The sequence below is a fragment of the Orcinus orca genome, chromosome 16, assembly GCF_937001465.1.
Source record: "Orcinus orca chromosome 16, mOrcOrc1.1, whole genome shotgun sequence".
Classification (NCBI taxonomy): Eukaryota; Metazoa; Chordata; class Mammalia; order Artiodactyla; family Delphinidae; genus Orcinus; species Orcinus orca.
In genome coordinates this window covers 46670454-46682289 of record NC_064574.1, presented here as the reverse complement: position 1 = coordinate 46682289, position 11836 = coordinate 46670454, and the positions used below count along the sequence as shown (strand labels likewise).

General features: G+C 57.4%; 1 protein-coding gene across 1 annotated transcript; it reads left to right on the top strand.

Moving 5' to 3' along the window:
- Positions 1 to 5733: 5733 nt before the first annotated feature.
- INSM1 (INSM transcriptional repressor 1) lies at positions 5734 to 8756 on the top strand. Its single transcript, XM_033429461.2, has one exon. It carries the CDS (start codon positions 6073 to 6075, stop codon positions 7624 to 7626), a length of 1554 nt encoding a protein of 517 aa, XP_033285352.2. The 5' UTR covers positions 5734 to 6072; the 3' UTR covers positions 7627 to 8756.
- The last annotated feature ends 3080 nt before the right edge of the window (positions 8757 to 11836 follow it).

The following is an 11836-nucleotide window of genomic DNA, read 5'->3' as shown; positions in this document are numbered from 1 at the left end:
CATGGTGCATTGGAGGAAGTTACTGACCATTGTCCTATATTCAGAAAGTGAGTCGTTTCCTGAATCTAGGCAGGAATTTTAGCATATATGTGCAGACAAGCATTTTGTCACTGAGGAACCACTTTTCTAATAAGAGACGAACCCAAGAGTTGTTGATCATAGCTTGAAACTGGCTGTTTTAAGGGCTTTAGGAAAATAAAGATATTTATTCCTCGATGATGATGAATTCTGGCAGAAGAAAGGGCTTCAGAAAGACCAAGATTTGGACTTCTCTTGGGGAGCCCTGGCATGGCTTCTGTAAGAGACGTGAGTGCCAGAAGTCCCCAGGCATTTCAGCGTGTGCTGCTCAGCAGGGAGTCTTGAACTCTAAGCCCAATCTTACTGACAGGAAAACACCAAAGTTAAATTTCCCACGTTGTATTCCCCCCAAATCACATGTCACAACCATGCCTCACAGTTGCCTCTAATGATCTTCTGACATAAGTCGGTTTTTACTAGCACGTGGCCACCTCCTTCCCCAAAATGGCTCCTGAGATGCCACCGAAATATCCCAGGAAGGCGAGAGAAAAAGAGAAGATGATGTGGGAGAGGAAAGAGAACACTGTACGGAGAAAATGTGAAGCCAGCCAATCAATATTTACCCTCAGAAGAGGGTGTGTGTGTGTGTGTGTGTGTGTGTGTGTGTGTGTCTGCGCGTGAGAGAGAGAGCGCGCGCACACGGGTGCACGGCTGAGTGTTAGCCAAGGCGCAGGGAGAGGGGCTCGAAAGTCGTCGTGAGCGAGGAGCTGTTGATTGTTTTCTGGTTGAGAGAAGAGGCGATGATAAGGCTGGGATACAGTGCGCGCCGGGCCGGGCGGAGCGACAGCTGTATGCTAATACTCGCAGAAACCAGCCTCCGCGTCCCCCATTAAAGCAGGCGGCCAGGAGGCCACACATCACTGAACAAATAGGCTCTCTCTAGACAAATAAAATAACACACGTTGGCCTGCGGGGAGTGGGGAGAGCCAGAGGGGGAGAGGAGCGGGAGGAGAGGGTGGGAGGGGGAGGGAGGGGAGGGGAGAGAGGGAGCCCCTGAAGGAGAGAGGATGGACGGGGAGAGAGGGGAGGGGAGACGAGGTGATGGGGGGCAGGGAGGGAGACCAGGGAAAAGAATGAGAGGGACAGTCCGAGGGGGAGAGGGTCGGGGGTGGGCGAGACCGTGAGGAGGAGAGAGATGGGGGAGTGAAACATGCGAAGAGAGAGGGAGAGGTGGGACGGGGTGGGCAGAGAGGGGCAGGGGAGAAAGAAGGGAGCGCCCGGGAAGGAGGAGAGGAGGGTGGGGGAGGGAAGGTGGGAGAGAGAAGGAGGCGGGCGGGGGGGGGGGGCCGGCAGAGAAGGAGGGCGAGAGGAGGAACACGGACACCTAAACCCAACAGCAGCAGCAGGACGGACGGAGTTGGGGGGTGGGGGTGGGAACAGAGGCCCAGGCGGACAGCGCGACTCTCCAGCCCCCGGGCGTCTGGCTGCCTCTCTGTCCGCCCCCCGGGGCTGGCGAGGACTGGGGACGTTCCGAGTCGCCGTGGCCTTTCTGGTCAGTTTTGCTGGGGCTTCGTCGCTGCCTTTCCTGAGACTGGGGCGCGCGGGGAGCCGGGCCGCCCCTCACAGGTGGGAGCCGCCCCCTGCGCGCCCCACGCTCGGGGCCCTCCCGCTCCGCTCGGTGCCCTCCCAGCCCTTCCTGGCCTCATCTTCTGCTTAGGACTTTCCCACACTTCCTGGGTTCTCCTTCGCCCGCTTTGGCCAACATCGCCCTTTCCGTCGCCCGGCCCGGGGACTGTCCGGCCCGCCTCCCCTGCCCGGCCCGCGACAGTCCCACCCGAGGCGAAAACAAACAGCCCCGAGGGCACTTCAAGGAGCGTGCGGAGGCCCGACGGCACACTCGGGAGGATGAAAGGGGGCGGCCGGCCACCCCGTGGGCCCCGGCGAATAATGGGCGCGCGGCAGATTGCCGGGGGCACTTGAAACTCGAGGGGAGGGAACTGCTGGAGCGCGGTCCCTCCCCGCGCCCGGCGGACGGCGCAGCCTCGCGGATTCGCCGTCTTCTGCCCTCTTTCATGCGCTCTCCTTTTGTGTGGAATTATTTAAACGGGAGATCCATGGCAGCTTTATGCTAATGTGCCGAACAAAGGCGACGGCCCGCCGGCGGGGGCCCGGAAGGTGCCTGGAGGCCGGAGCGGGACGGGCGGGGAGGCAGCGGGCTGCGCGTGGCTCTCGCGTGCCCTGGGGCCAGACACGGCCGCCCCTCATTCCTGCAAACACAAAGCCTCTCCGGCTCGGGCCGGCGCGCGCGGCGCACGGGGAGCTGGGCCCCTCCGGGACCTGACGGCGGGCTCTGCGCCTGGAACGCTTGGTCCAGGCCCGGCCGTGGCTCGCGGGCTGGGAGGGCCTCTGCGAATCCGGCAGAGGCGTCCGCAGCCGGCCCGGGAAGGCGCTGGGGGCGCTGACCACTCCCTCTCGCGCCTCCCGAGCGTCTCCAAACGCGCCGCGCGCCGCGGGGTGAGACTGCGGACCCTCCTGTCCTCTCCTCTTAGGAGCTTAGGGGCTGCCTAGTCCCGGCGACATCCCACAGGGCAATTCCTGAGCCGAAATTCCTCGCTCTGGCGCTTATCTCCAAGCTTTGCGCTTCCAGCAACTCCCTGGCGCTAAACTCGGGAGCCGAGGGTCACAGTGAACCCCACTGCGTTCCCCGACGGCAACCTAGGACTCCAGGACAGGAGATCTTAGAGCGGCCGCGGCCTCCAGCTCTGCAGCGGTCAGAGGAAGAATCCACCGCGGGGTCCGCAAGCACGAGGGCCGAAGAGGCCTCTGGATTTTTCCCAGGCGCCGGCCAGGACCCCACAGGAAGGGGAGGAGTCGCTTGGGGCCTGGGAAGGACACTTCGGGACCCTGCCTGGGATCCCTCTGCTCGCCTCCTCCCGTGAAACTCCCCAGGAGGGGGCAAGTCAGCGCTCAGTGTTTCCCCAGCCCAACTCCACGCGGCCCCTATCCGGAATCGCAATGCGCAAAGGCCCGCCGCCGCGGCGCAGCGTGGTAGCGCTTCGCTCTCTTCCAAGAGGAAGGAAAATATCTCGACTCACTGTCCAAATGCCCGCGGGCGGGCAGGTTCTGAGAAATAAAATCACGCAGAAGACGCAAACCCATGGCCGGGTGCAAGGGTGCACGTCCTTGGAGGTTGCCGGTGTGTGCGTGAGCGCAGCCTAATTCTTCCTCAGCCCTGGGTTATGAAATTAGTTTCTAATACTCGGACCTTTCAAGTTTCCATTTGTTTTTGACGGTACCTGTCTGAAAGCAGATTTCATTTTCGCTGGCCAGACTAGAAACCACAAAGAAAAAGAAATGGATCCATTGAATCTCAGTATTTCAATAGTGTTCAATAGATGCTCTTGCCTTAATTCAGAGCCCTATTTGAATTTGCTGCATTCAGGCAGGGGTTTTGTTTTGTTTTGTTTTTAGCCTCCCACCCCCGCCCTCTTTACAATTATGGGTGTTGTTATTTTTAAAGGATTCACAAGGTGACTAACTCTCCTTGTTATCTGTTGAATGAAAGGAGTGTTACACATGTAAGACCAAATACCCCGCCGTCAGTTGGGGATGGCGGGCTGAGCCCCCGCCCTATTATTCCACAATCCAGATGGGATTCGTGATTAGAAAATAAAATTGGCCAAAGCTGTCCCGGAATCCCCTTCCCACTTCTAATTTCATCAGCAGTATCAATCAGCGCTCAAAAGAGCAAGGAAATAACGTCAGTTACTTTTAGACTGAAAGATATATATAAATTTTAGATAAACTCGTTTTAGAATTTCTAACTTTTTTCAGGACTAGCATTCATCGTAGTTAGCATTTTTAAAACGATGAGAGTTTTCAAAATATATTCCATTATGTGTATTCTTCTCGTTTCAGTCTGTGAGTTAAAAAAGAAATTACAAACATAAAATCACCAAATGTTTTCCCCTTGATTAGTCAACTTGATTAACCCCTTGATTAACTAATTCTAACAACTGTCCCCATTACAACTTATTACTCATGTGGACTTTTTTTTTTTAATCTTTCATTTCCACGCCAGGGTATTTTCACAGGGAAAATCCAAAACAATGAAATACCTTCAGTGGAATCGGACGTAAGCAAAACTCAGCAAAGTCTATCTGAGTGCACAGAGCTTTTCAGAAAAGTGTTCGTTTCCTTCTCTTTCAATAAAGTGACATCTTCTTCACAACATATGACATTTTCTGTGGTTTTGCAATTTGTTCCCTAGTGATGGGCGATCAGGGCCACTACGCACTCTTGGGGTTCTGCCCCCATCCCCCGGAGATTCTGCCTTTTGTGTTTCCTTGGGGCAGGGCTGGGAAGAGGTTGGAGGCAAAGGGCCCGGTCTGGGGTCCAATCGGGGTGGCGGGGCTGGGGGGTGGATTTTCACTGTTGTCTTTTCCTGGTGGCACCGGGGGGGGGGGCGGGGGGAGGCGGCCTGTCCTCTCCGAGGCCGCAGCCTGCCTCAGAGGACAGATTGCCCCCCTCTCCCCCCGGCCGGCAGCACGCGCCTCTTTTGAGTCCAGATTGGCCGCGACCGGCGCTCAATAGCGGGAGGTTAATTTCCTTCACAAAGGTGAAGGGGGCACGGCTCCGGGGGCCCCGCGCCCAGACAGGCGGCCCCTTTATTCCGAGGCGCCTTGATTGGAGCCCTTGATTTAGCATCTGATGTCAACCGACAGACAAAATGCCCGCTCGGAATGAAAATGCATGAGGCCGTGCAAGGAGAGCGGAAACCAACTTCACTGGGGCGCACGCGGCTGGCCGCGCGTTTCGGGCTTTGGCCAAGTCCACCCGAATCAACCCGGCCCTGGGCGGCGCGGAGGCTCCGAGCAGCCTGGACCGGGCCCCTCCAACGATGCCAATCCCGGAGCCTCCGGGAACTTTAAAAAAAAAGTTCAGAAATTCAAGGTTTTTGGAACACAGCCCAGCCTGCCCCCTCCCCCATCCAGCGCTGCGTCTGCTGGCGATTGAAGAAGTGAGGTGCCAACTGTTTCTCAAACTCGAGAGGAACCTTCCCGAGGCCCGAGAGTGCGCAGCGGCTGCGGACACAAACATCGCCCTCAGCTGCTGCCAGAAGGCCAGACCCTCCACCCAAACTTGGAACTCCAGGGTCCCATTTTCGTTTAGACCCTGGGTCCCCCGGCCCATCAGTCCGAGGCCCGGGCGGGGCTCTGGGCGGCCCGGGCTTTGCAGCTATTTTCGATTCCGGATTATTTCCCAAACACCAGGAGGAGTTCCTGCGCCTCCCCCAACCCCACTCCCGCCCCGGCCGCCTAACTCAGATCTCCCCCGCGCCTGCTGCTGCCCACCGCCGCCCCTACCCAATCAGCGAGCACAACTTCCCCCTCCGCTTCGGCTCGCGGATTGAACCCTCCTGACATATTTGGGGCCATTCTTCTCCTTTGTTGCTATTTTGCTCGCGACCCGCGGGTAATCCCAGCGCGGGAGGGGGGCGAGCATTGTCGTGCTGATGGACGGGCCCATTTGGCGGCTCCGCGCCCCCGGGAGGAGAGACACAAAGCCCAGGCACGTGCGCCTCCCCATAGAGGAGCAGCCGACCGTGAAGGGAGGCGGGGCCGGGCGTGTGCCTGGGCCGGGCGGGGCGGTGGCGCCGGGCGGGGCGGCGGCGAGGCGCGCGCGGGGGCCCCGCGCCCTCAGGTACATCTGCCGCACCTACCGGGCGACCCCCGAGTCCCGGCCCCCTCTTGGCCGCCGCGTCGCCCTCCCAACCCGACCGGGCGGAGGAGCTGCGGACGCGCTGATTGGCTCCGGGGGAAGCGGGAGGCGAGAACAATGGCCCCCTCCCCCAGTTAAAAGGGAGCGGCTCCCGGGCCCGGGGATAGGGACGCGCGTGCAGGGCGCAGAGCCGGGCCGAGCCGCCGCCGGCGCCACGCGAGTCCCGCCGCCGTCGCCGCCGCGCCCGGGCCATGGGCCGAGGGCACTGAGGGCCGCCGGGGCCGAGCGCGAAGGTGGGACCGAGCCAGCGCCTCGCCCTCGCGCCGCGCCAACATGCCCCGCGGCTTTCTGGTGAAGCGCAGCAAGAAGTCCACGCCCGTGTCCTACCGGGTCCGCGGCGGCGAGGACGGCGACCGCGCGCTGCTGCTCTCGCCGGGCTGCGGGGGCGCCCGCGCCTCGCCCCCGGCGCCGAGCCCCGGGCCGGGCCCTCTGCCGCCGCCGCCCGCCGAGCGCGCCCATGCGACGCTCGCCGCCGCGCTCGCCTGCGCGCCGGGCCCGCCTCCACCCCCGCCGGGGCCGCGGGCCGCGCACTTCGGCAACCCCGAGGCCGCGCACCCCGCGCCGCTCTACAGCCCCACGCGGCCCGTGAGCCGCGAGCACGAGAAGCACAAGTACTTCGAGCGCAGCTTCAACCTCGGCTCGCCCGTCTCGGCCGAGTCCTTCCCCACGCCCGCCGCGCTGCTCGTTGGAGGCGGCGGCGGCGGCGGCGGCGGCGGGGCCAATGGCGCGGCCGGCGGCGGCACCTGCGGCGGCGACCCGCTGCTCTTCGCGCCCGCCGAGCTCAAGATGGGCACGGCGTTCTCGGCAGGCGCCGAGGCGGCCCGCGGCCCGGGGCCCGGCCCCCCGCTACCCCCCGCCGCCTCCCTGCGACCCCCAGGCAAGCGACCCGCGCCCCCCGCTGCCGCCGCCGCCGCCGCCGAGCCGCCCGCCAAGGTAGCCAAGGCCCCAGGCGCCAAGAAGCCCAAAGCCATCCGCAAGCTGCACTTCGAGGACGAGGTGACCACGTCGCCCGTGCTGGGGCTCAAGATCAAGGAAGGCCCGGTGGAGGCGCCGCGGGGCCGCGCGGGGAGCGCGGCGCGGCCGCTGGGCGAGTTCATCTGCCAGCTCTGCAAGGAGGAGTACGCCGACCCGTTTGCGCTGGCGCAGCACAAGTGCTCGCGCATCGTGCGCGTGGAGTACCGCTGCCCCGAGTGCGCCAAGGTCTTCAGCTGCCCGGCCAACCTGGCCTCGCACCGCCGCTGGCACAAACCGCGGCCTGCGCCCGCCGCCGCCCGCGCGTCCGAGCCCGAAACCGTTGCCAGGGCTGAGGTGCGGGAGGCGACGGGCGGCGGCAGCGACCGCGACACGCCGAGCCCCGGCGGCGTGTCCGAGTCGGGCTCGGAGGACGGGCTCTACGAGTGCCACCACTGCGCCAAGAAGTTCCGCCGCCAGGCCTATCTGCGCAAGCACCTGCTGGCGCACCACCAGGCTCTGCAGGCCAAGGGCGCGCCGCCGGCGCCCCCCGCCGAGGACCTACTGGCCTTGTACCCCGGGCCCGACGAGAAGGCGCCCCAGGAGGCGGCCGGCGACGGCGAGGCGGCCGGCGTGCTGGGCCTGAGTGCGTCCGCCGAGTGCCACCTGTGCCCAGTGTGCGGGGAGACGTTCCCCAGCAAGGGCGCCCAGGAGCGCCACCTGCGCCTGCTGCACGCCGCCCAGGTGTTCCCCTGCAAGTACTGCCCGGCCACCTTCTACAGCTCGCCCGGCCTCACGCGGCACATCAACAAGTGCCACCCATCCGAGAACAGACAAGTGATCCTCCTGCAGGTGCCCGTGCGTCCGGCCTGCTAGAGCGCGCCCTCCACCCCGGCCCCCCGAACCGTGCCTTCGCTTGGAGACCCACGAAGAGAGCGCGCCCCGACCCCGCGTCCGCGCCGGGGGCACCCACCCCCGGTGAAAGTGTCGTCTCCGCTTCTCTCGGTGTAGCGTGACGGTAACCCCGATCCTCTCGTTGTGACTCCTTTTGGACCCCTCGCCCCCTTTGCGTTGTGTCCCCTTCCCCCCCATGGCGCAACAGGAGCCAATCTCTTTCTGTACAAGGGAGAAAAGCTGTACGCGTTTGTCTCGTGGTTGGAAGCCTCCCCTTGGAGGGGAGATGTTTTTCTTGCTAGTATTCTCTGTGCTCACGGTCTAGAAACGCGGTTTGCTCTCGCCTACCAATCTCTGCTCTCTATGTATGTAGCGTACGGGTTGTTTTGGGTGAATCTTGAGGAATAAATGCCTTTATATTTCACAGGCTGTAAATTGAACTTCCCACACGATTAGCTTTATTATGGCTTGTGAACTGCTGGAGTCTGGCTTTACCTTTTTGTATGTGAACAAATCAAATTGCTTAAAGAGTTCTCTTTAGTCTATAGCCACAAATGCCTTGAACTGTTGTCTGTTTGGGATTGTTTTTCGGGGGGAGGGAAGGGAATTTTCAGAAGATGCTGTAGAAACTGCCTCAATGTTTCACGTAAGACTTTTCGGTTTGATCATCTTTGTTGAGGTAGGACTATAATGAGTTCCCTCTAAATGTATATGTTGATTTATGAGTAATTGTTATTTATTCTTTATTTATTTATATTAATTATGAAGATTATGATATTATTTGATTGCAGGTTTTTTTTGGTGCGCTTCCCCCCCCCCCCCGCCACTCTTGACATTTCACTGTGCATTTTAGAAGAGAGCCTTTTTCTAAGGGGATCTGTTAAAAGTTTTAACTTTTATACCTATCTGAGCGAATTACAGACAACCTACCATTTTATTCTGCTTGGAGCGCCCCCAGGGCCCTCGTACAAACGACAGCTCTTACTTTTAAATGCAATCTCTTTTCTACATACATTATTTTCTTAATTGTTAGCTATTTATAGAAAGCTTCAATAGAACTGTTTCAACTGTATAACTATTTACTATTCAAATAAAATATTTTCAAAGTCAAAGTAAGGTGGACTTATTTCTGCATCACGTGGTTTCCACAAGGATTTAAAATAGAGCTTCCAATGATTTCTTATATGTGTGTCTATTGTTTATTAAGAAAACCCACCACCGTCACTAGGATCGTGGGTTTTTAGAGCTGAGCCTGAGCTGCCAGATTCTCCCCTTCCGGCACTTCAAGGGTGTAGGCTCAGAACAGCTAAGCTGGAGCCAAAGGCTTGTTAGGGGTCCTTAGGAATGTACTGGAAGGTGGGGGTTAGAAGGGAAGCTGTGCAAACCTTTTCCAGAGAAATCTAGATAAACGTCCACACAAACCTATCCTTTTAACCAAGGGGATATAAGAACACCGCTTTAATTTAGCAGATCCTTCGTTTCCTGACAGTTTGGGGCTCAGTGTAACCGTAATTCCTCAAGTAAAATGGGTAATTTCTGATCCTTAGGTAACAACTAGGAGAAAGTAGAAACGATTTTATGGTCAGATTTTCAAAATAAGGGAAGCAGACCAATTCTCATTTGGATGCAAAAGAAGTTAAGCAACAGGGTTTGGGGTAAGGGCTCAGAAATAATTTTCCAATCAGGTAGCAGTCCATTTTGGGGGAAAAAACTGGAACACCATCTGTTTGGGGTATTAAATTTAATAACGGTAATTACACTGTTTTCCGTTATGTGTCACAAAGCTCTTTGAAGAACAATCCTGACACTCACCAGTTAATATTTTGAGTTGTTTTCCTCTGCCTTTGGAACACTTGATCACGGAGCCCAGCTAAACATCACAATTGCGCACGCCCTGCCCTTCCTGATGTGTGTTTGCCGCTTTTCTCCTGTGGCACACTAAATCTAAGATTTGCCCAGCAAAGGGATGTTAGCAATCTGTACAGTACGAGCTGCATTTCCAGAACGTGTAGCTGGCCTGATGGTGGGAAGGGCAGTACGTGAGAAACTGGGAAGGAAAATGTGACGAAAGCGATCGTTTTCAGATTTTGAACCTAAAGTTTTATGTGGGAAAGGGTTCACTAAAAGGCTCAGCTGTCAGGACGGTGGAGTATTCCTCCCTTTGTGAGGGCTTGAAATAGACTCAGGAACAATGAAGGAGCAGCCAGCACAGGTAAGTTGCCTCCAGGACGAACTGCCCCTCCTCTTATTGTTTGTATTATTTACCAGTTTGGAAAATACAAGAAGACAGAAGCTTGGTGCAGCACAACCTGAAAGCATGGGGACAAAGCTGTGTTTGTAACATCCTGAAAAGTTGGAATGAAACAAAGAAAAATTCAGATTTGTGGCCTGATGATTGCTCCCTCTAAGCAATAACGTGAGACTTTTCAAAGGTTCTCTCTGAATGACACCTCACAATAGAAGATCCTGCATCCCGAGGGTCAGCGTGTGCTCTATGCCAATGAAAAGTATCCTTAAAAACCTGGCGGTAGGCCCGCAGGGATGTCGTCTTGGCATCTATGTTTGGCTTACTTTTTCTTGTCCAGAATCATAAATCAAAAACCCTAATGTCCATCTTCATCATGGTCAATAAGGTGTGGTTGTTTGCAAATGTGCTCTTTCATCCCCTGCGGAAATTTATTTCGATTGACCAAATATACCTTTTCTCAAAAAGAAACCAAAATTTCATTTACGTGAGATACTAAGTGAAATCATATAGTGAAGGGAGCACATTGAAGGTGACTAAAAAGTATAGAAGAAATAGAAAACCTTGGTCAGTTTGTTTCAAAGTAATGCAATGCGAGTCAGCAGAATATTCCACAGGAAAGAAATCAGATTCTCTCTCTCTTTTTTTCTCCCTCCTTGGCTAATAAGTTCCCAAGAGCTCCTATTATAAAATATCAAGTGGAAACGCACCCACCTTCTTCACAAGTGTGTGAAGGATGCGGCGGACATGCCCCTGCGTCTGAGGCTGCTCCAGACTTGGATGCCCACGGGTGGAAACCGGCCACGCGGGGACGTGTTGCACAGAGTTCAGCCTGGGTAAGGGGGGTGGGGTCCGAGGCCTACCCTGGGGGGCGCTGTTCCTTCCGTGTAGCACCATCACTACAGGTGATCCCTGGGCCCTTTGACTTCATTCTGGGAGCCCAGGTCGCACGGTGGAGGCAGCCGCGCCAGGGTGACTCGTGACCACGTGGAGCGAGGCCCAACCTGAACAGCTGTGCATGATGACAGCGTCGTGGTGCAGAGCAGAAGAAGGCTGGAGGCTGGCTGCACTCTGGCCCCTCGGTGGCACATGTAGGTATACTGGGGTGCCCTGCAGAGATCTGGGTGCACAAGGTTGGGCCGGGCAATGCCAGTCACCGGGCTCCTCTTGCCCAGCGTGTCTGCGCCCAGAGGCCACCGGTGAGGGGCCCGGTCCTCACGTGCCACCATTGCTCTGCAGGAGGCTCCCTGGGGCAGCCGTCTCCTTCCACCAGCCACCCCTCCATCTCCTTGGACTTCATTCCACAGCCATCCGCAACGTCTCCAAGACTAAGGAAGCAGAAGAATCTCTTAACAGTCCTATATGACATCATAGGAATTCTTCACCCGCCAGATATCTTGTGGAAGGGAAAGGTCTAGAAGCAGCTTGGGCAACTCCAGGACTTCCTGCAGGCCTGTCTCCTCATCTCTAAACCAGAGGGAATGAGCTTCTGGGAGACACGGTGAGACACTGGAGAGGACTTCCTAGACTGTGAGAGGAGAGGCAGTCGGGACGCCAAAGGGAGCAGGTAGGAGAAAAACTCCATCCGGGGAGTGTGTCCTATGGTGTTTAGAATTAGTTATAAACCCACTGGCCTGGGGCAGGCAGGCTTTGAGCAGAACTTGCTATCTTTTTGCAGAAGGGACGTTTTGGTCTTGTGGAGAAGTTTTCTGGCAAATAGACCCTAGTGTATGAGGTCAGATTGTCATCCACACGTACTGCGTGTGTGCCACCGATGTAGCCTGTTACAGGACCAGGTTAAGTTACAGTCTTTTGGTGGCTAGGCTAGAGAAAGCTGTGTGTCTGGCAGTTAAAAGCCCGTGCTGTGGGATTTAGAAAAGATCAAGCAAGGGACTGACTTGCAGAGAGAGACCCACGAGGTAGCGAAACGCGCCAGAGTGAGAGGAT